This window comes from Myxocyprinus asiaticus, chromosome 22 (genome assembly GCF_019703515.2).
Source record: "Myxocyprinus asiaticus isolate MX2 ecotype Aquarium Trade chromosome 22, UBuf_Myxa_2, whole genome shotgun sequence".
In the NCBI taxonomy this organism is placed as follows: domain Eukaryota; kingdom Metazoa; phylum Chordata; class Actinopteri; order Cypriniformes; family Catostomidae; genus Myxocyprinus; species Myxocyprinus asiaticus.
The window spans coordinates 36,361,183-36,385,244 of record NC_059365.1 but is presented as its reverse complement, the minus strand read 5'-3'; the positions used below and the strand labels follow the sequence as shown (position 1 = coordinate 36,385,244).

The 24,062-nt window shown below is 40.5% G+C and overlaps 1 protein-coding gene across 5 annotated transcripts in view; it reads right to left on the bottom strand.

Annotated features, from left to right (window-relative positions):
• LOC127413218 (transcription factor COE3-like) overlaps positions 1-24,062 on the bottom strand; it is a 135,079-nt gene that overhangs the window by 15,736 nt on the left and 95,281 nt on the right. For all 5 annotated transcript variants that reach the window (XM_051650163.1, XM_051650164.1, XM_051650162.1 and 2 more), the window contains exon 11: positions 13,599-13,687. In XM_051650163.1, coding sequence (XP_051506123.1) covers positions 13,599-13,687 — 89 coding nt within the window. The remainder of the gene's footprint in view (positions 1-13,598; positions 13,688-24,062) is intronic.

The window sequence follows — 24,062 nt, the reverse complement described above, 5'->3', positions numbered from 1 at the left end:
AAAAATAAAAGTATTTCCTGTCTTACTGTGTGTCTGGTCTTCAGTCACTTCCTTAGGATATCCCTTTATCATAAATGCCAGTCCTCCCTCCCTTTCTCTTCCCATCTGTATGTGTCTCTGTGGTTTGTTTCTCCCCTGCTCTCTCGCCCGATGCTGTCCAGGTATGGGGCTCTTGTTCCAGGCTGCCTGCCCACTGCAGTTCCCTGTGTCTGGCCCCAGCCACCCAACCTGTCCCTGGTTCAACAGTGCTCTGCCATCCACACCCAGTGGGCAATCTGTCACCAACATAGCCTTGGCACTGGCAGAACACCTCTCTCCCATTCTCTATCTCTCTTTTTCATGCCTTTTTTCTCTTTTGCTCTACTCTCCTGTCCTCTCTTCCCTCTGGCCACGGCTCAGTTCATTAATCTCCATTATAAAACAGAAGTTAGTTAATGTCTCTGATGCTTGCTGGCTACGACACCCTGCAATGGGCCCTTTGGCACAACACAAATGCACACACATGCACTAGTGCAAAAACACACACGCACACACATGTGCTTAGCTATTCATAAAACACACCCATATACCCATTCACAAATACACACTTGATCGCTAGCATATAAATACATAATCACATACTGTACACATATTCACACATTTACTTATCTAAATGAGGACATGTTGTACAATAGACTTCTACTGTCTTTATTTAACACAAGCCTAACCCTTACCCTATAGCCCAAAAAGAAAATATTTAGTCTTTTTAGACTTTTAAAAAACATATTTATTTAGGAATGGCTTTTCCAAATCTGGACACCCCCAGATGTCCCCAAAGGGAGGTTTGGTCAGATTTTGGAGACAATTTTGCTAGCTAAGTATGTACACACACATCTTGTGCTGTGTGTATGCTGACCAGAATTGGTATGCGTTTACATACTGTGTGACTGTAAATGTACACAAGAAAGAGTTGTTTATTTGAGAAATAGAAGAAAGTGAGGTGTATAGAAAAAAAGGAAAGTGAAAGAGAGAGAGGCATAAAATGGCTTCAAACAGCCAAAAGGTGAATAGACTGTACAGATCTGCTCTGTGGATTTAGCTTTACTTTATTATTTATGTGCCGTCTACAGAAGCACCGGCGGCTATTTTAAACTCGTACCCCTTCAATTCTCTACAAACTATTTCACATCACACTTTCTCTCCAAAAACAAAAAGTCCTGCACATTCCCTATTAAATTAAGTCTGCCAGCACAAATCAGGGCTGCGTTCCCTGTAGTCAAGGTGCTCTATAACCTCAATATCACTTCAAGGCTCAATTTTCACTTTCTTGAACCCCTAATGAAATGCAATCAATGATTGATAAGGTGGCAGTTGCCCTCTAGTAGACCCGTTGATGATTACAGCCGGCCGTCCTGAGCACCTGACCCTGCTCTGGGCTCCAGAGGTGTGCCACCTGGCCCTGGGAGAGACAGGCACCGGGCCTTTTGTCTTATTAGCTGACTGCTGAGGTGTAAAGATCTGCCACCTGCTAGGCATACAATAAGTCATCCTGTGATCTTTATTACTCTAGGGTGGTGGTCTTTCTTACCAGAATTCCACTTTGACACCCTCTCTTCCTCACCCAGGACTCCCAGGCACTGCTGGGGTTCAGGTAATGGGACCTCAAACAGGGTCCCTTGCATCACAAGTTAAGGACAAGGCAGTAGTAGAGAGGGTGCTACTAAGAGGACTGTGAGCAAACTTCTGCTGTGTCAGAAGATGGAGGAATTTGGTTGCTTCATACATTTGGTTATTTGCAAAGCCTTTAGCAAAAACCATTTTGTTATCAAAAACTAGGAATGTCATAAAATATTGAATATTGATCGGCGCGTTATATTATCGATATATTTTTACGGCATCAATATATTAAAATTAGCTAACATTTAAATTAAAAGCCCAATTTGTGTGCTTTCCAATTCACTCAGTTGTCCTCTGTTTAACAGTCTGGTGTAATAGTGTTGGGAGACCACAAGAGGTTGCTATAACATTTACTGAAGCCGGTCACGGTCATGATCACACAATCAAACAAACACACACACACACAGGACGAGCTGAAGTGGCGCAGATGGCAGTCCAAAGTTACAAAGGCTTTTGTACTTCTTCAAGAATGAACAAAGTGAGTTTGTAGGTTAGTGAAACTGGTGTAACTGCGCAACGTCTATTATGCAATTTCTCTGTATGTAGCATTGAATTGGTCATCTGGAAAATCTTTACATTATCGATGTGTGAAATGGCATCGATCCCAAGCTTATAAAAAAACAATCTTGAGTTGACTGTATGGTTTTTAGGAAATTAACAAAAAGTCATTGATGTTACAATATAGATTTTTCAGATCAGTGAGGGGATTTCTGTGGGGCAAAATTTTTTAGGCAATTTTCCAAGTTTAATCTTTCGAGGTTCATCTCTTGCACTACTTTTGGCAACACTGATGCCGTTAGCCAAATGTCAACTGTTTTTTATACTTTTTGTGATATATTGTACTTCTATAATCTATAATGTAATAAAATGATAAGTAATGACAATGCTTACATTTTGTTGATGGTCTGTCTGTTTCAACTGATTATTATCTCTTCCTTCCATTAGCAAGGATCTATTTGCCACCAAGTGAAAGTGCGCACTTTGACAAATTTGTAATTAAACTTCGGTGGTTACTGAAGCGTTATTAGAAAACGCTGCTAAATTGTTCCTTATATAATATGCAGTATTGGGTGTAATCTGATTACAAAGTAATCGTTAATGGAATATACAAAGCAATCAGTATTAATGTAATCAAATTACCAACCTAGTCTCACAGAATGAACTTTAATATAACAAAATTTTGATGGGGTGACGTGACGCCATGCAAGAAGCAGACATGTGAGCAACGAGTTCTGCGTACTTTGCTAATTTTTTTATCATTTTCATGTTATAATCTGGTGAAATTTGATACACCCAGTTACACATTTGCTCTTTGAGGCAAAACATGGCAAAGAAGTCAAAATCCTCAGGCTCTGGAGACATTAAAAGACACTTAAGTGTTCAGGATGAAAGCCCCGACAGGCCTACAGACCGAGGACTCGATTTGGATGGTGCGGTGGGAGAGGTGATCCAGCGTCAGTTGTCCAACATGTCGGTGATGTTGACGAAGGTTCTTGCTGACTTGGAGGATCTCGCTGTAATATGTCGATCGATTACGGCGATGGAAATAAAATTATCTGAGTTAGTTACAAGGGTGACTGATAATGAGAGACGAATCGATTGTCTGGAATCTTCGGAGAGGGAATTAACCGCTAATCCGCCCGCAACCAAAGTTGATTTGGAACTTCTCCTTGAAAAGCTTGAAGAACTTGAGAATAGAAGCCGCAGGAATAACGTTCGAATTGTTGGAATTCCTGAGCATGAGGTGGGCAGAGATATGGTGAAATTCCTAGACGAGCTTTTCCCAAGTCTGCTCGACATAACAGGCCACAAGCTGGGAATCGAGCGAGCTCACAGAGACCCAGCTCACAGATTTGCTGAGGGAGATAGGCCCTGATCGATTCTGGCCAGATTTCTGAGATCATCCGATAAAGATCTTGTGTTGCACCAGGTGAGGAGCAAAGGGAAGCTTTCTTGGAAGAACCATAATATTTTCTTGTTCCCGGACTTTGCGAGATCGACAAGAGAGAAACGTGATCAGTTCAAAGAATGTAAGAAACTCTTACATCAGCGAAAGATCACTTTTGCTCTGATGTTTCCGGCCAAACTGAGAATAGAAACGAAGGACGGTCACACAGTATTTACATGTCCCAATCAGGCAATGTCTTCTATTGAGTCAATGGGTGAGTAAACCATTGGGTGTTTCTCATGTGAGTGGGTTGACTCGCTGTACTTACTCTGGCTTTTGAGGAAGCTGGGCGTTATTTTGGTTTCTTTTTTCTTTTTGCGTTGGCTCCGCCGAGCGGCTGGAGTTTGTTTTGCGAATAACACTTTTCCTTAAAGAAACTTTTGCATTGACGAAAGATTACTTTTGCATTGAAGTTCCCGGCCAGATTGAGAGTGGACACTACGGATGACTGCAAAATATCTACATGCTCACACAAAGGATGTCTTTTATAGAGTTGACGGATTGTGTAAGTCATGGTATATACTTTTATGCGGCCTCCGAGTGAATTGACTCGACCGTCCGGGGATCTGGGATGCCGGTTTTGTTACTTTTTGTATTGGTCCGCCTAGCGGCTGTAGCTTGTTCTATTGAATAACACTCCTTTGGAACAGCTGTGGATTAATCTGTTCGTTCTTCGTGCTTATTCCTCCTGCTGGCTGGAGTTTGTTTTGTTGGGTATTTTTACAGGACATTGGAATGATTACGATATCCGCTGAACTCATAACAGCCGGCTCACTGAACATTCGTTTGTCTGTCCGAGGAATCTGAACAGTTTTATATCAGCTGGAATTTGTTTTGTGGAAGATCACACCTTTGAGACAGTTCTGTGAATGAATCTACATGTTCTTTGTGTTCATTCTTCCTATTGGCTGGGGTTTATTTTACAAAGTATTTTCTGTTATGTAATTTTGCCTCGCAAATTTGTGAGGCAAAATTGAGAAATCCGATGGCAAAGTTGTCGTGGAGGCTCGTGGGCATTCATGGACCTTTTGAGTTTAGAGGGATTGTCGCAGGTTGCCGCTTTCGTGCACGGGGTTAATGCGCACGTTTTTCTTTTTTCTGTTTGTTTTGTTCGGGGGGGAAGTTCGGGGTTTCATTGTTTCACTAATGGGGAATGTGGTCTGTATAATTTTGTTTTTGACACACAGTTTATTTTTTCTACTATATCAAAATGTCAAATGTTAATATGAGTGTACTAGCTCTCTCCACATGGAATGTAAATGGGTTGGGGCACCCCATAAAAAGAAGGAAGGTTATTACTTTTCTTAAACATAAGAAATATGATATTGTGTTTCTTCAAGAAACACATCTCTCCCCGCAGGAAGCTGAAAAATTTGGGAAGATTTTTTTTTAGTGCTGGCTCAAGTAAGAGCAAGGGAGTCATTATACTGATTAATAAACATCTACAATTCAAATGTCTCAAACAGACTAAAGATAAATTAGAGAGAGTCATTATTGTTTCAGCTGAAATTCAAGGGCAAAGGTTGATTTTGGCTAATATTTATGCCCTAACGCTGATGATCAGGGCTTTTTTATAGATCTTGAAGGGATGCTGCAAACTGCTGGCACCCCTCATGATATAATATTGGGAGAAGACTTTAATCTTTTGATGGACTCAGTCCTTGATCACAATGAAGCAAAAGTGTGTAAACCCCCTAGAGCAACATTGACGCTTCACAAGATGAGTAAAAATCTTGGTCGTATGGATATTTGGAGACTTTTGAACCCATCTGGTAGGGACTATACATTTTTTTCATCAGTCCATCAGATTTATTCTAGAATAGATTATTTTTTATTTTTTATTTTTTGATATCCAAATCCCTCATTTCATCTGTTGTTGATTGCTCAATTGGAAATATCTTAGTCTCAGAGCATTCCCTGGTGAGTTTAGAGGTGTTGCCATATACAGAGAAAAAGAAATCATATAGTTGGCGCCTTAATGTGTCCCTTTTGCAAAATCCTGATTTCCAACAAATGTTAAAGACTGAAATCAGTGTTTATATGGAGACCAACTGGTCCTCAGTAGCCTCTGTGGGTGTGGCTTGGGAGGCACTTAAGGCAGTTCTTAGGGGTCGGATCATACAGTATGCCTCATTCATCAAAAAATCTAAAGCACGAGAACTCATGGAGTTGGAAGAGAATATTAAAAGTGCAGAGGCAGAGCTGAAGCACTGTATGTCAGCTGATGGCCTCAGAGAATTGACCTGATTGAAATATAGATATAATACTATTTTGTCATGGAAAGTGGAGTTTTGGTTATTCAGGGCAAGACAGTCATACTTTGAGTCGGGTGACAAAGCAGGGAAGTTTTTGGCTAGATATATAAAGCAGAGAGAGTCTCTTTCTATCATTCCCTCAGTGAAATCTGCTGGTGGTGAAATTTTTACCTCAGCCATTGATATTAATAATGCCTTTAAAGAGTTCTATCTTGATCTTTATAGTTCTACGTCTTTGTCTACTGATGAAGATATTAGAAACTTTGTGGAACCATTAGATCTTCCTAAACTGACGATTGAGCAAAAAAACTCTCTTGATTCTGAGATAAACTTGGAGGAGCCTGACGAGGTAATTAAGTCCCTACCTACTGGTAAGGCTACGGGGACAGATGGTTTTGCCGCAGAATTTTTTAGATCCTATGCTACAGAACTGGCTCCACTTTTGTTAGAAGTTTATACTGAATCATTAAAGAATGGAAAGCTTCCGCCAACCATGACACAAGCCCAGATCAGTCTGATTCTTAAAAAGGACAAAGATCCAAGCGATGTCAAAATATTGTCAAAAATTCTGGCTAACTGATTAAGTAAGATTATGACATCTCTAATACATATAGATCAGGTGGGGTTTATTCGGGCCGTAGCTTTTCTTATAACATCAGGCGTCTCATCAATATCATGTGGTCAGTAGCGAATGATCAGTCTCCGGTTGCTGCCATCTCACTTGATGCTGAAAAGGCATTTGATATGGTAGAATGGGATAATCTTTTTAAGATTTTGGAAATGTATGGGTTTGGGAGTACATTTATTGGTTGGATTAAGTTACTTTATAGACACCCTGTAGCAGCGGTACAAACAAATCGATTAATTTCAGATTATTTTACTCTGGATAGGGGCACTCGGCAGGGTTGCCTTCTTTCCCCTTTATCGTTCTGTCTTGCCCTGGAACCATTAGCAGCCACGATAAGAAAGGAGGATGATTTTCCAGGGGTGGTTGTGGGAGGTGTGGCGCATAAGCTTCTGCTTTACGCAGATGATATTTTATTATTTGTCCCTGAACCTACTAGATCTATGCCTTGCCTCCACAGAATTATTAATTCCTTTTCCAAGTTCTCAGCATACAAAGTCAATTGGTCTAAATTGGCTCTGACAGCCTACTGTCCAGTAACGGCTTTCCAGCCGGGCGCCTTCCTGTGGCCCAAACAGGGCATTAAGTATTTGGGGATTTTATTCCCAGCAAATTTGTCTGATTTAGTTAGTGTTAATTTTGACCCTTTAATAAAAAGGTTTTCGAGTGATGTGGGCAGGTAGGCTTCATTAAATGTATTGATGATTGGGAAGGTTAATGTTATTAAAATGAATTGTATTCCAAAATTTAACTACCTGCAACGGTCTCTCCCTGTAGATGTCCCCCTCTCTTATTTCAAGCAATTTGATAGCATAGCGAAGTCCTTCATTTGGAATGGTAAACGTCCCAGATTGCATTTTAATAAGTTACAAAGGCTGATAGACAAAGGTGGGCTAGGCCTACCCAAGATTTTGTTTTATTATTATGCGTTTGGCCTCAGGCATTTGGCTCATTGGTCGCTTCCACCTGAAAGAGCCCCTCCCTGGTCTTCTATTAAACAGGAAGTCCTTGCCCCTATTTTGCCACTACAAAGCCTTTCTATCAAAGTAACCGGAGAAGTTAAATCGCACCCCGTTATTTCACATTTGCACATGATTTGGACAAGAGTGGCCAGAGTATTTAATTCGGACATTTATTTAAATGTTGCCTCAAGCATATGGCTGAACCCCAAATTATGTATCAACAAGTCCCCTTTCTGCTGGTCAGAGTGGATTGTGAGGGGGGTTACTACACTCAACGACCTGTATGAGAGTGGAGTGTTGAGATCTTTTGAGAATTTGGTTCATAATTTTGGGATTCCCAGATTTCAGTTCTATAAGTATTTATAGCTGCACCACATGCTCTGTACTGTTTTTGGGAGTAGCACACACCCCCCTAAACGGCAGGTGCTTTGGGAGAGGTGATTGCTTCTTTTGGAAAAGGTCATGAGGCATCAGTGTATTACTCCCTGCTAATTCAGAGTCTGGGTGATGGAGCCTTGACTTCTCTTAAGAGAGTATGGGAAAAAGATTTGAATTTGGTATTGGAGGATGTAGTGTGGACTAAGATTCTGAAAAATGTCAAGTATGTATCTAGAGATGCAAGGGTTCGTCTTATGCAATTTAAGATTTTACATAGATTTTATTGATTTATTGATATGATGGATTATATAGGCTTGGTCTTAAAGACACACCCACTTGCTGGCGATGCCAGTCAGAAGTTGGAGACACTACCCATGTCTTTTGGGGGTGTGTTAAGATCCAGGAGTTTTGGTTGAGGGTTCGGAGTTATTTGTGTGATGTTTTGAACATTCAGGTTTTGCTTTGTCCCAGACTCTGTATTTTGGGTGATGGGGCGGTCATGAATTTAGGGGATAATCACATTAAAAATTGGGTTCTGGCCAGTCTCATGATCGGCAGGCAAGTAATTTTAAGGGGTTGGAAGTCAAGTGGAGCACCCTTTTTTTCGGAGTGGTGTGTGGAAATGGGGAAGGTAGCTGCATTTGAGGAAGCAGAAAGTAGAAGGCTGGGGTTTAGGGACTTATTTGTTAAAAAATGGGGCAAATATTTAGTTTTTTGGGGGGACTCTCGGGGAGGGGATGTGGAGAGTGTAGTTTAGTTTAATCATGTATGCTTATTATTATTTTATTTATTTATTTATTTATATTTTTTTGGGATTGTGTGTGTGTATGTTATGTGGGACCACAGGGGTGTTCGTTAAGGGTCAGGGTGGGATTGTATTAGTGGGGTTTAAACGTAAAATGTTGATTCTTTATATATGTGTTGAGTTTTTCACTGTCATGTGCATATGAATCAATAAAAATGTTAATTACAAAAAAAAAAATATAACAAAATTTTTGCAAACTGAGTTTTAATTGCTGCTGGTGAAATGAACACTAGAGGCGCTAAAAAAAGGTGCTTTTTATTCACTTTCACACACTTATTTTTTACTCTATTACTCACAAACTGCTATGTTACACTGTCAAAACATATTTACTCTAACACATAATTTGAAAAAACGATGTATATTAACGCTTGTATTAAAGACCCACCTACATTTACACACTTATTCCAATGATTACCTTCCGCTGTAGCTCACCTGATAGAGTGTTGGACTTTGGACTCAGACACCGAGCCTCGAGCCCAGCCAAGCATGCTTGAAACGAAAGTTAAAGTGAAGTGAAAGTGCCATAGTAGTGACACGAAATGATTGGTTGCTTGAGCAAATTTGCTTTTAAAATACTATCGGTTAGGTTTAGGCATTGGTTAAGGGTGGTAAGGATGTCTTTTTTGTTCACCTCTAATTAATGTTTTTTTTTTTACACTATTGGTTAGGTTACATTTTTAGGTTATGGAGGTACATTTTATTCATTAAAACAACCAAGTAATATTCACCTTAAACCCCTAAAAGAAACCCCAAATTGGTTTCTGTGTTATTTAGAGCATCAGAACATGGATGGTTTTCTAAAGTACTAGAAAATAAAAAGCCCTTTGTGAAACTTGAAATGGTTTTCCTACATGGTATCAGGCTGTAAAACCTTTTTGGATCTAATTGGGACCTTTATTTTTAAGAGACAGGCCGGTAAGGGTTCAGACCCTACATGAGATGTGCTCTGGGAGGCATGTGAGTTGCTCTCTCCCTTGTGAGGTGTTCTGGGTGAGCTGAATTCATGTCTTATATGTTAATCTCTTCAGTCCACATTGCCAAAAGGCAGAAAGCACATGTTAGGCTGCATCAAGATGCTGTGTTCCTCTCCTTTTCCTTTGCATAACCTCCACTGCACAGCTTCACAGCATGAAATCATCTCAAGACTCTCTGACCCCTGCTGTCTGATTCTGGCTGAGTATGCTTGTGAAGTGTATGTGGGTGAATGGGTCACAAGGAGTTGCTCATACACTGTGCAGTTCATTCAGCACAGGTAACAAGGTAAGTCTGTTTGACTCTAGATTGTCCCGGCTCTCTGCTCTCTCACCCTGAAGGCTGTCTCTGGACAAGCCTGTTTCTATCTTCCTTTCTATCTTTTCTTCCTCCTGTTTTCCCCTTGCTTTCTTTCCAGGGGCTCAATTATGGGAGGTGGTTCTCAAGCGCCCGGCGAGAGCAGATCAGCTGACCCGGGAGTGCAAGCCATCCGACAGGTCCCCTAACAATGATAAATCACATACACACTTTGTCTGGTGAGCAATGGTCCACCACACACACATACAACGTTATAGCAGCAACCTGCCACTGGCACACATATACAAGCTTACCATACTAATAAAGAACAACTAATAAAGTCAAATGTGCCAACATGACAATGCAGGGGAAAACAACAGATTCTACTTCCTCCTTAAAGAGGATACACAGATGTATAAACAGGGCTTACAGGGGAGACCGGGGTTAGCTGTCACACAGGGAAGTTGTCACAAGGGCTATATCACAGTAACTATATGGTTTTGAGTCAAAAGTCCAATTATGCAAATGTGTGTTGGTTTCAAATATCTAGTTGAAAACTTTAGTTAATTAGTATAATTTATTAAGTTCTATGTCAACTAAAGTACAAAGAAAGGCAGATTTTAACTGAAAATTATTTATATGTAATTTTATTTTGTAATTTGTTGGCCAAAATATAGTGGTGTTTTTGTAGGTTAACTTTTAAATTTTTGCCTTTTCATGAATTGTTGTGTTTTCATAATTCTTTTACTTTTTAAATTTTGCTGAGAAGCTTACAATAGACCATATATATATATATATATATATATATATATATATATATATATATATATATATATATACACACACACACATACATGTGTGTTTTTTTTTTTTTCATTAATTCTTTTTTTCTTTAAGTTACAGTACATTGTATGTGAATGGGCCCAAACCATAAACTTTACAAAATACACACTGTTTCAAAAGTATAGCCACAAAACATAAAATTTGTAACGTATTAGCATGATTTTAGTGTGATAAAACAGCTTACTAAATGTATCTGTGTAAAGTTATATCCAATATTACAACTTTATTGCAATGACAACCTAACGATGATAAACCCTGTAAATGATTTTAACACTAAAATCACATTAACATGTATAATATTTACATTTTGTGGATATACTTTTGATACAGTGTGTATTTTAATGTTTATGGACTGGCCCCATTCTTTTCCACTGTAAGAGCCTTACTGTAACATAATTTTTTGCATTTGTTAAATAAACTAAAATAAATAACTCAATAAATTAAAATAATTTTGTATGTTAATGAACATTATGCTACAAAAACTGTCGATTGAACTTGTACTGAAGTAATACTGAACCTGGAACATTGATTTTCAAAAATAAACCTATCCTAGGGGGCCTGGGTAGCTCAGCAAGTAAAGACATTGACTACCACACTTGGAGTCCCAAGTTTGAATCCAGGCCATGCTGGGTGACTCCAGTCAGGCTTCCTAAGCAACCAATTGGCCCGGTTGCTAGGGTGGGTAGAGTCATGTTGGGTTAACCTCCTCGTGGTCGATATAATGTGTGGTTCTTGCTCTTGGTGGGGCACGTGGTGAGTTGTGCGTGGATGCTGCGGAAAATAGCGTGAGCCTCCACACGCACTAGGTCTCAGCAGTAACGCGCTCAACAAGCCACATGATAAGATGTGCAGATTGACTGTCTCAGATGCGGAGGCAACTGTGTCCTCCGCCACCCAGACTGAGACAAGTCAATACGCCACCGAGAGGACTTAAGAGAATATTGGGAATTGGGCATTCCAAATTGGGGAGAAAAGGGGAGAAAATCCAAATACCTATCCTGAGAAATTTTCACTGGAGTAAAAAGTGTGATGACTAGCCCTGATCTCCCCTCCCCAAACTTTTCTGTTAATTTAATGTGTTTGGAACACAATCCATTTTTAAGTTTATAAGACTAGGTGTAATCCAGATGTCCAACAGAGTGGATCTCACAGGCCGTTAACCTCGTGGTAACCTAGGACTGCCTGCGAACTTGTGTCCCGAATGCCAGTGAGAACCGCAGCTGCCTGCAGGACAGATTCCTCATCTCTCTGGACATAGAGGTGTACGCTCACGGCCAAACCCACAACTGGAAATGAAATTATAGATAAACCTGATACATGTCTGGCCCCAGCAAAGGTCGTCAGGCAAACACAGCTGGGTTTCTAAATGCTGGGACCATCACTGGCACACATATCACACACACTGCAGATCTGATTAGGATTTGGGAGGGAGTGAAATATTTGCTGAAACACTGTCAAACACTTTAGAAAGGACTATCCAGCAGCAACCTTTTTATCTTTTTTTAAACCAAAAGATATGAAATATAGCCACCAGTAATAGTCCAAAATGGATTATACCTAATATTGAAAAAGCAAAATAGAAAACAATCAAATCCAATTTACGTCATGGCAGCAAACACAAAAACAAAGATTTTCATGCACTGCTTGAAACGTCTAGCTTAGTTGTTTACTACATTTTTTATTTATTGTTTTGGAGGGAGTCAAGTATTTGCTAAAACAGTCATCTTGAAGAAAACTATGCAGCAGCAACTTTTTTTTTTTTTAACCAGAGGATATGACATATAGTTTATTTATTTATTTCCATGCTCAATTACTTATTCATTCACTTAGTTATTTATTTACCTACTTGCTGCTTTATGTATTTATTTATAGGACTGTGTGGCTTGGCATGGGGAATGAAAAAAAAAAACTTTTAAATTCTTATTGAGTTTTCCTCTTGAATGTATAAGTATATAAGAGGTGATAGCTGGCGGTCTGCCCCTGCCACAAATCACGGCATCAAAGCGGCCAGACAATGTATGCTCACTATTAGTATCAATTTACAAATAAACTGCTTTTTTGGTGACTGGATCTCAGATGTCAGATTTTGATAAATGGTTTCAATTTGGCAGCTTTTTTAAAGTGTCAGTCCGCATCAGATCTGATCCCCTCCTACACCAGCGCCCTGCCCGAAAGAATCTCTCTCACTTAGGTTCCTGCCTTTTTAGGGGAAAATAATCTTTTCATACTAACCAGGCGGAAAACCGCCCAGGGCACCTGACAGCACTTTTTTTTCACTTGACTCAGATTGTGCATATGTGTGATTTGTATATATATATTGATTTAGTTGCACCCGTGTATCTTTTGTCCTTTGATTTGCTTGCTTGTTGCTGCCTCAAAGCTGCAATGTGCCACCAGCATGGATAACAGCACAAATCTAACCTCTGTCTCCCTTCTCTCACGCTTTCATTCAAAAGCCAGCATCACACAAAAAGTCTAATTCACAAGCCTATATGCACTGTTCTTCTATGCTATCAAACAGAAAAGCCTCAGGCTTTTAGAATGGAGGTTGGGCTCAAACTGAATGCGCAATCTTTTATTGCAGACATGAGAAAACATCTTTTTCAGCAAGCAGAGCTGAAGTACACAACACCAAATCTGAGGATGAAACATTCAACATATATTTTACACCTGTTTCGCAAACGTTTTACACCCATTTATAAATTTACGCCAAGCATCTTTTTTCTTATGCTGTTGAGGCTGTGTAAATCTAAAACGCAGCCAGGGAAAACAATCATTTCAAAGGTGTGATTTTGATTTAATGTTAAATAGAAATGAACAGAAATCACTTCTGCCCTGTAACACTGACACCACTTACCTTAGGTAACCTCTCAGGGTCTCCAGGGTGACGAGGGATGACCTTCTGAAGCCTTTGGAAGCCGTAGTCTATGGTGGGCTCATTCAGAGCTGCAGGAGAAATATAAAATGTTATGTTTGTTTGATTTAATTGATTACAGTTCTCTCAGAAACAAGCAATTATGTTATCTTTGTCACTTCCCCGAGTTCCCTGGCATGACACTTCAGAGTTCAGCAGGATTAAATATCAGTGTGTGTGTACATGCGCCTGTACATGTGTCCCTGTATATTTGTTTACGTTTGTCCCCATGGCATCAATCCAGGCATCCCCCTGTGTGAATTTATTTTATGAAGTGTTTAGTGGGGCCCTGTGGCCTTCTTGTCCCCCTGTACACTTCTTTTTTTCACAAACTCTAACCTTTCCTGCCTAATTTAATTCCTTTCGCCTTACTCAACCCTCCTCACGTTTGATTTCATTCTCTCGCTGCAAACAGCACCTCTGCTTAACCCCTCTTTCCCATCTTTCCATCTCTCCCCGTCATGATACGAAACGCAGAAAGAAATGCCCTGAAAGCAGTTAGGGAGATATTTCTCCATAATCAAGCCCATTAATCATAAAAGGCTGTCAAATTTGACTTTGGGGACAATTTGTCAGCCTTCTTGCCCAGTCTGCTTTTGTCACCGTTGCCTCTTGTATTCCGTAAGGATGATTGACAGTCCAAATGCTAGCGAGTAGAATACCTAGTTTGCACCAATATGCATAAGCAGTGCTTTCATGAATAAGAATAAGGTAGCTGCACAGGAGCAGAGGCCTCTTTTTAAAGGGCCCGGTGTCATTTGTCGTGCGCGGCAAATAGATGTTATTACCATTATAACAATATTTGTTTTCTTTCCCCAGGAATGGGTCTCAGCAAACTGCTAAATCAAATTTGTTTGAGCAGGTTTCATGGTGAGGAGGAGAAAAGAGATCGCAGAGCGACAGGGGCTGTGGAGCAGGGGGTGTGCGAGGGCCATTGTGCGTGTGTCTGTGTGTGTGAGGAGTGAATTGGCGGCCCTGTCAGAGTGAGGAAATGCTTCTCTGGATGTTCTGAGAAAGGCATGGAAACTATATTGTTCCTCCTCTAGGTCAGAAGAACTGTGGTCTGATCACACAGCAGTGTGATTACAACCAAAAAGTGGGAAGGAAGGGAGGAAGAAAAAGAAGGAAAGAAAAGAAAATAAGGAAGGAATGAAGGAAGGAAACGAAAGAAAGAAAGAAAGGAAGGAAAAGAAAAGGAAGGAAAGAAGGAAGGAAGGAAGGATAGAAAAGAAAGAAGGAAGGAAGGAAGACAGGAAGGAAAGAAGAAAAGGACGAAAGAAAAGATGAAAGAAAGAAAGAAAGAAAGAAAGAAAGAAAGATTGGAATAACAATGAAAGAATGCAATTTCACAAAGCCATCACATAAAACTTGCTTTTTAATGAACCGTTGAACAGGGGGACACAAGGAGGAGGGGCTTGTCTCTATATCACACCCACGAGAAATTAAGCCCATTACTTCTCTTATTAAAATCCCCCTGAACTTTAACCCCAGCGCCCCATTGGCTGCCTGCAGGGCCTCTGTCCTCTCAGCCAATCGATATGGCTGCCTCCTGCAGAGAAGTGGGAGTAATTGGAGAGTGTGTGTGCGCGGGCCGAACCCTGACCCCGCCTGCATTACACAGCCCATATGAAGATGGATTGCCTGATTTAGTGTAAACATATGCTGCAATTCTAGCCATCAGTGCCACTTTCTCCGTCGTAATTTGTATTGATTTTTTTCTCCCTTCCTCTCAGCCATCCACACGTGTTTGCGGTGCCTGACGTGCGATTTCGAAAAGGGAAAGATAATGCAGTTCAGTGAAGAGGTGGCAAGTATGTGTGTGTGTCAGGGTAGAGAAGACGAATTGAGGGATGTATATTTATTATTAATTTAATCATCTCCTTATTGCAGGCGCTGTGGGGCTGCATGTCTTTGTCTCTCTCTCTCTCTCTCTCTCTCTCTCTCTCTCTCTCTCTCTCTCTCTCTCTCTCTCGCTTTTTCACATTTGAAGGTTATCAAACTCTCCACTGAGATCTACTAATGCTAAATAGAATGTTGCTTTTAAGTGTGAGCTTACAGTGAAAGATTAACATGATTTCCACTTTCAAATATCCAGTGGGACAGGACAACACAATGAGCAGCCATACACACAATAGAACTGAAAAAAAAAAAAAAAAAAAAAAGATAGCTCATATACTTGTATAACTAGATCTATTACTGTTGACAAACTTCACATCCTCTAGGTCACATACCAGTGGTTGCTTTATTGCTCGGAGCGCTGCCACTGAATCTATAGGGCTGCAGCAAAAGAAGTCATATTTTACCTAAGCTTGCCATCTGAATTGATATAATGAAATGAGATAATAAGACTGTGTACTGTGAAATAATGACAAGATAACACAATTTTCAATCGCATTGTTTTCGCTAATTGCACATCTATTACTATCGACACACATGACAATCCTCTCATGCAAAAACTTGTGTATTTGACCACTGGCACACAATTAACCTGCATGGCACACCTGCATTTGTCCACACATGAGTTCGCTGTGGCTCTATCTATCTAGCAAATGAGAGGTAGTGCGTGCAACCCTGAAATCAATCCCAGCATACCTCTCTCTTCTTATTACACATGATACAGAAGTCAGATATCAAACGATACTGGGAAACCACTCAACGCGCACCGACTCAAGATAGCCAGACCTAATAAGTGCAATGCTTACTAATGCATTAATAATCTGATATGTTCTTGAGTGAAATAAAATTAAAAGACACACACACACACACACACACACACACACACACATATATATATATATATATATATATATATAGCAAAAAGATTCTGAAAATATTTAGCCATGAAATTATATACAGTCATTATCCCAAAAGAAACCCCCACAAGGTGACCAAGACCCCGTCAAGCATCTTAAATAGAATATTTGATTTCCATCTTCAACCAGTGTAATACCTTTATCTTTTTACCATCCATAAGTAAATTATATTTCTTTGTTTAAAACAATATATAAATAAAAACAATACATTATCCCTTTCTTAGAATGGTAGACTTATTTCTTAAATAAATGCAATACATCTTAAATTATTAAAACGATCTTTTTGTTGTTGTTGTTGTTGTTGTTGTTGTTGTTGTTGTTGTTATTTTGAGTTGGTCTGCATCTCAAACAAACCTCCACAAACAATCAAAACACATAATTTCACAGTTTTCCAAAATGCCCACCCCCCAAATCCTCAAACTCTTTTCCAGCCAAACATGTATACATTCAGTCTGTGCTTGTTTACATCCATGCTCTCCAATGGGTTTACATCTATTTACCCTCCTCTGTTTTTCTATTTACATTCTCTTGTTCCCACTGTTTAACAGGCCCTCTGGCTGGTCATGTTTCCCTTTTCTTTGATGGCATCAATCTTTACAACATGGGAGCTCTTTAGGTGCCATATCCATTCCCGTCCTCTCCTCCTTTGCACCTGTGATGGTGTGATTGTAAGCATAGTCATGCCCCTTTAGGCCACAATCCCGTGTTAGATAGAGATAGAGATAGAGGCTATTTCAGCAGTCTCTCTCTAACGCAGACTGAACGATTTCAAATGGAGCCCACGATCCATCTAAAACACTTGATCAAGCCCTGCTCCATCCGTGGGAGGCGCTTTGATGGAATGGGGAATTTGATGCCTGTTTGGATTCCAACACAACATGCCTCAATTTCTCATTTTCATGTGCAACATGATTGATATGGGAGAGAATGGTTTCAAGCGGCTCTTATACCTGCAGATAGGTATCTCACACATATATGCCCTTCTACTCTTTTGGGGGAAGACATTTAGAGATGCACAAGAGGTGTGATACAAAAGGAAGTGATTTGTTTTCCTGCTCTAGTCTGTCAAGCGCTGTCCGGCTGTCGCTGTGAGGTCACCGATCTGGCTTGTTGACAAACGTCTGAAGCCCCCCTGTTGCTTGCCATTGATTTCAAGCCATCCATCTTGTCTATCTCGTCTGCTTTCCAGTCCATGCATTGGAAAGGGAGTGGCGCATGAAAATACGCACAAATGTGTTGCCTATGTGGACGCGAAAAAGCCTCATGGATTAAAAAATCATAATGCACTTCTTCACCCACAAAATCACTCTCAAGGAAAAAACAAGAAGTGAGATTCAGAGTGCAAGTTCTGATCAATGATTACACCCTACTCCCCCATTCCTAACCCCTGCAGCCCCCAAACCATCCCACCTCCTCCTCCCTGGATCGATGCTCATAGAAATTTCATGAACTTTAAACTGTGATTGACAGTAGAGGCAGGGTGCGCAGGCTGCTTTAAAGTGGAGAACCACCAGGGAAGATGAAGGGAAACCCATCCGTGCCTCTTCAAACACACAGACAACACAGACTCACACTGAAAACCACACACTTTTAATTACCGCGCAAACGCACTTCGCTGTTATGGCAGCAATTACGAAAGCTGAGCTACGTGATCTGACCTCAGTTTACCCCAGTGTGACAACATGCTTTGAAGCACTGTCTGGCTTTTTAGGGGTGGATAATCAACAAATGATTCTCACTTTTGGTCAAACAATGCACTGAAGGGATAGTTCATCCAACAATTAAAGTTCTGTTATAATTTACTGACCTTCTTATTGTTCCAAACCCAAAAATAATTTCCATTTTAGATGAACTGTGCCTTTAAGTTAAGGGATACCTTGATTTTGGGAAAATGTGTAGGCTGTTATATCACTACACTGGACTCAGTCATTTGGAACGTGTGTGCAAGATCAGTGGAATGCAAGAGGAGGATGAGTGTTTGATAAGCTGCGGAAGGCTTTTCTCCACCAGGGGAATGTGTCTTTCCTCTACAGAGCAGAGATTCATATCACTATCAAAGGAGTCATTTTTGACTTTAAGAGTAGACCTGTGGAACCAATGTTGGATAATTAGTCATTTCACGGGGGGACACTTTAGGCTGTGACTCCAAAATAATAACAGGCACCTCAGGTGGGGGAAGTTTAGCTTTGAGGCACACTTCCTTGTGGTGTTACCCAACTTAATCAAGGCACGACAGAGGCAATTACCCAGCAGATGATTATCTAGCCGGCAAGACAAACGGATGTAAGCGGTAATCAGCTGGGCTGCGTCACTACTCTGTCTCTGAGGAGAGAGAAGGAGAGAGAGAGAGAGAGTGAAAAATTGGGGGTAACAGAAGAGACTTTACTCTCCACTTCACTCTTTCTGCTCAGGAGTTCTGCATCTGTTTGATGTTTACTGTGGTCAAATTGTTACAGCCCAGTTTCTACACATGGAAGAGTTTGCACTATTTCTGGATGTGTGTCTAGTTATGCAGAAATAAGATACAAATCTAAATAGACAGTATTGATGTTGGAAAGAGAGAAAACATTTCTGCTTTCCGAACCTTGCTATGATTTTATTTATCTCAATTTCAAGACCTGAAAATTTGATACCATGTGGAGTGGGGGCAAAAACCACTAGTGTAAATCCTTCTATTTGTGCTTTTTTCTAATTTAATAAAAAAAAAATTAATTACAAATTACACTCACTGAGCACTTTATTAGGAACTATATGGTCCTACTAAAGTGCCCGACATGGTCTTCTGCTGTTGTAGCCCATCCGCCTCAAGGTTCGATGTGTTGTGCATTCTGAGATGCTATTCTGCTCACGACAATTGTACAGAGGGGTTATCAGAGTTACCGTAGCATTTTTGTCAGCTCGAACCAGTTTGGCCATTCTCCGTTAACCTCTCTCATAAACAAGGCATTTCCGTCCACAGAACTGCAGCTCATTGGATGTTTTTTTTGTTTTTGGCATTATTCTGAGTAAACTCTAGAGACTGTTGAGTGTGAAAATCCCAGGAGATCAGTAGATACAGAAATATTTAAACTGGCACCAACAATCATGCCACAGTCAAAATCACTGAGATCACATTTATTTTCCCATCCTAATGGTTGATGTGAACATTAACTGTGAACATTCCTGACCCGTATCTGCATAATTTTATGCACTGCACTGCTGCCACATGATTGGCTGATTAGATAATCACAAGTAGGTGTACAGGTCTTCCTAATAAAGTGCTCAGTGAGTGTATATCATCAGCATAACAAATGAGAAATGAGTGGGATGTTGAATTGAAAATGTGCATAATTTTGAGAATGTCTTAGTATTTGGTCTTTTGCTTTAATGACAGCATGTACTCAAGCTGGCATGGACTCTGCAAGTTTGTGCAAAACCTGATAATCCATGTTATCTCAGCATAATTTGAGAATGTTCTAGAGAGCATCTTGTGTGTTTTAATGGATGCAAATAAATCTAACCATTTTACTGGTTATAGATTCCTCTACAAGACTAGCTACTGTTAAAGTATCTGACTAATATACTGTATGCCATAGTCAGGATATTGTTGAAAGACCACCTCCTAGAGTGAGACTCCTGAACACATCAGTGTCCAAGCTGTGAAATAACCTAACGAAATGATGATATCATGCCGGGTTCTGTTCTAGGTGCTCAGTAGCCCCACAGAACTCATCCAATGGAACGTTCCGCTAATGTGTTCCATCTGCCCGTGCCGAGGATAAAAAGGTAACAAAGTGGCCCATTGTTCCTCGGCCTGGGCGACAAGTGAACTGCTCCTGGTCCCTTTCTGAGCTCTTGCATTGGGAATGGTCTTTGAGAAACATCAGCCATTACGTTGGTGCAATAAAGCTTTAGTGCCAGTTTTAAAGAGCTTATGTACTGGATGGCGCCAGAACTCCTGGCTGATGTGAGAACACAAGCAGCAGGTTCCAAGAGCAGCCCATGACTTTAAGTTGCGTACCAGCTGGGAGCTCCTTGGTTTTCCAATCAACCTTCTTGGCCCTGGGCTTTGAAATCAAATCTCAACCTTGCACCACTGCCCAATGTCTGTTCCAGCTCTGCGTTCCTACATTTCCACAAGTTTCTTAACAGAGCTGCAACTCAATATAATATTCTCTAGACTTATAGTAAGCAATATCAAGTTTTACATTCACTTTTTGCAACATCGTAATGTTTGAAGTGTGTGCTTGTGTACTCAGAGGCAGGAAACACTAAAAATGTAGGCCGCCACAAAACATGTACACCTAGCCTAAACTCTGGGAGTGCTGCAGCCTAGTGTACAACCCTATGGAGGCCATAACAGTCACAAAACAATCCCTGTCCAACAATTGCTGCTCAAACAAGGAGAAATTGGCTGAGCAGGTGGTCAGGGAGGTAGTCCATCCTGCCGATGCCAACTCTGTCACCCAGCACCCTATTTAGGCACCCTCCAGTCTTTTAAACAAAAGGTCTAGCCCAGCAAAGATGCTATAGCTCTTGTTTGCAATGTCAAAGGCTGTCAGCCTGGAAGATATCAGGCAAGTTCTGACAGGCAGTCTGCCACCCTGGAGAACAGTGCTCTGATATTAAAAATCCTGCACCTCCAGTATTCTCTCAGCCTTTGTTTCCAGGATATTGTGCAATTGTTTGGAATGCATGTAGTACTGAAAGGGAAATAAGCCCTACCCTTTCAAGAAGGTGAGAGGATGTTTGAAATACAAGTCTGTTTTGTTCTAGTGCATCTCTTTGAGTGAAGCAATCAAATAAAATGATAAACCCAAAAGGCTGAATCCACTGCCATCTCTAAACTGCCCAAAAACAACACTTTTGCTGCTAATTCAAATGCTTATTCCCTGCTAAAAACAGATTATGCCAGTCTAAGGTGGTTAGTTAGTCTCCCAGCCAGGCCAAGCTGGTTAGGCTGGTTTGTTTTGTTGATGTTTGAGGGTTTTTTGGGACTTGTCAGTCTGAGAAACCAGCTGGCCAACTAACTAAACCAGCTAAACATCTTTTTGGCCAGGCTGGGAGACCAGATAGACCAGCTGAAGACCAGTTTGGTCAGGCTGGGAGACCAGCCAAACCAGCTAAGCACAGCAAACCACTTTATGTCGAGCTATGCTCTTTTTTTATTTCAACAGGAGTGGCTAGTCAGTTGCCAGAGCTAGAAAACCAGAGGCAATGATTTGCTACTCTGCTATCGCTTTGGTGTATCATATTGAATACATGACATCTGACCACATGCATTATTATTATGATTATTATGGCAGATGCAGTAAGTTACTAGCGATTGGGAGGTTTGTGTTAGCGTAGGCTGGATCCATGCCGCCAGTCTCAGAGCTTGTAATGTATAGATCAATGTGGCCGTGGGGGAAAGAGGATCAATGACTGTTGAGTTATTGCAGTATTTGGCTACTGATTTTAGAGAGCTGTGTTTTCCCAGGAAAGTCAATACCCTCAGGCTCTTCACACTCATCTCGCCCTCCTTCCTCTAACCCAACACCTGGGAGTCTTAACCCCAAGAGAGACTGGGAGAGAGGGAGAGAGAGAGAGAGAGAGAGAGAGAGAGAGAAGGGCTGGTGGACTGAAGGACTTAATGATGCATGCAGGCAGAAAGCAGAACTAACATAGAATAAGAGTGAAGATTTCTCCAAAGGGAGAGTGAGAGAGAACAGAGTAAATGTGAGAAAGAAAGAGAGCGGTAATAGTTATCATATACCAGCTGCAACATTGAAAGTGAGGATGGACTTAGCATTCTGCTAATCTAACAAGATGTCCTAGCTAGCCCGTCCACATGTGAAATGTTTTCAGGGAACATGGAGAGATCCAAGTATTTTTTTAGTGACAAGCTACTTTTGCCAACAACCTAATCTCATAGAATGTACATTACCATAACTACATTTTTGCAAGCTGAGTTGTACGTGCCACATTCTTTTCGCTACAGCTTCAACAACAGTGCGTTTCATTCACTTCACACAAATCAAGAGTACAACGGATGATTTAGACTTCATGAACACTTATTTTTCACTCTATTACTCTATTACTGTTTTGATATATTATTATATCAAAACACTTTTACTCTAACGCATCATTTGAAAAACATTTTATTTTAACGCTCAAATTACAGACCCACCTATATTTACAAATGTATTCCAACATGATTAGTTTTCGCAGTAGCTCACCTGATAGTGTAGGACTTTGGACTCGGAGGACTGAGGCACGAGCTGGCACGTAATCCAAAAATGTCACAGAAGCTAAACAAAATGATATGATTGCTTTTAAAACACTATCGGTTAGGTTTAGGTGTTGGTTTAGGGTAAGGATGTCTGTTTTGTTTAGCTCTAATTTGCTTTTAGGAAACAATTGTTTAGCTTTAGTTTAAAATCTTAGGTTAGGTAGATACGTTTTACTCATTAAAACCTCCATCTATCATTCACCTTAAAAACCTCTGATTGACACCATATCACTCGCTTTTGGTGCTCCTCACTGGACATTTCACTGGGAAACTGCAGCAAAACCTGTAATGAACAAGCAATTTTGTTTAGCAAAACTTTTGCCACAGTAACGTAATTTTAATGAAATAAGGCTGGATATTTCTCCTGTTCATGCGCATCACTGAAATTTTTGACACAGGAGATCTTGGCTAGTCGAAGAGCACTGCTGATTGGCTTATGCACTAATGTATCATCTGTTGACAACTTTTTTTTTTTTACATCACCCTCAACAAACTAATTTTAAAATAATGCAGCATGTAATATAAACACAGTCATTGCTTGCCTATGGTGTTTTAGTTTGTTCAGGAAGAAAATTTCAGCTTCTGCCATTTTAAATTAGGCTTAACTGTCCTCTGTGTGTCCTAGCTACTTTTAGTTAGTAGTTTATAGTGACACTAACATTTTCAAATGGGCAGCTTGACTGTAGTTGAACTATTTTAAATTATGAGTAGCTTGTAGCTTGGCAAGCTAAAGTAGTTTAAAAGTAGCTTCACCAACACTGGAGCTAGCAATGGTAAAGCCACAGCGAGCAGCTGCAGAGAGATTAAATTTCACTGTAACAGCCCCAGTGGTTCATTTTGTGATGTGGTGTCATTAAAACTGCGATCACAGTGGTATCGGAGAAGACATGCCTCTAAACACTACAGCTCTGTGTTTCCACTACACCCCACTAAAGATAAGACAGTCCACCTACAGTTAGTGGAATGGGCCCACTGACCGTCTTTTATGCATTTCTGGTGTCCATTACTGCTAATGAAAGACAGATAAAAGGACTATAGTAAAAATAATCTGTGTCTGCACCAAGATGCCAATTTCATCCACCACTGTACTTTTCCACTGAAACCCTGTCCAAATCCCTGTTGCCCAAATGCTTATTTTAAATAAATTAACACAATCATGCTCCCTGACTTTTTGTTTTTATGAGCCTCGTCAGTAGGGGGCAGTAAGCGTGCCTCAACTAACCTCACAGGCAGCACAGCCACAGAATAAGAGCTGGTCACCAGGACGCATTTTTGTCAGCTCGACGAAGCACAACAGAATGCTGGGATCTTGAGATGTGATTTTCAGAGGTTCAACTTCTTTAA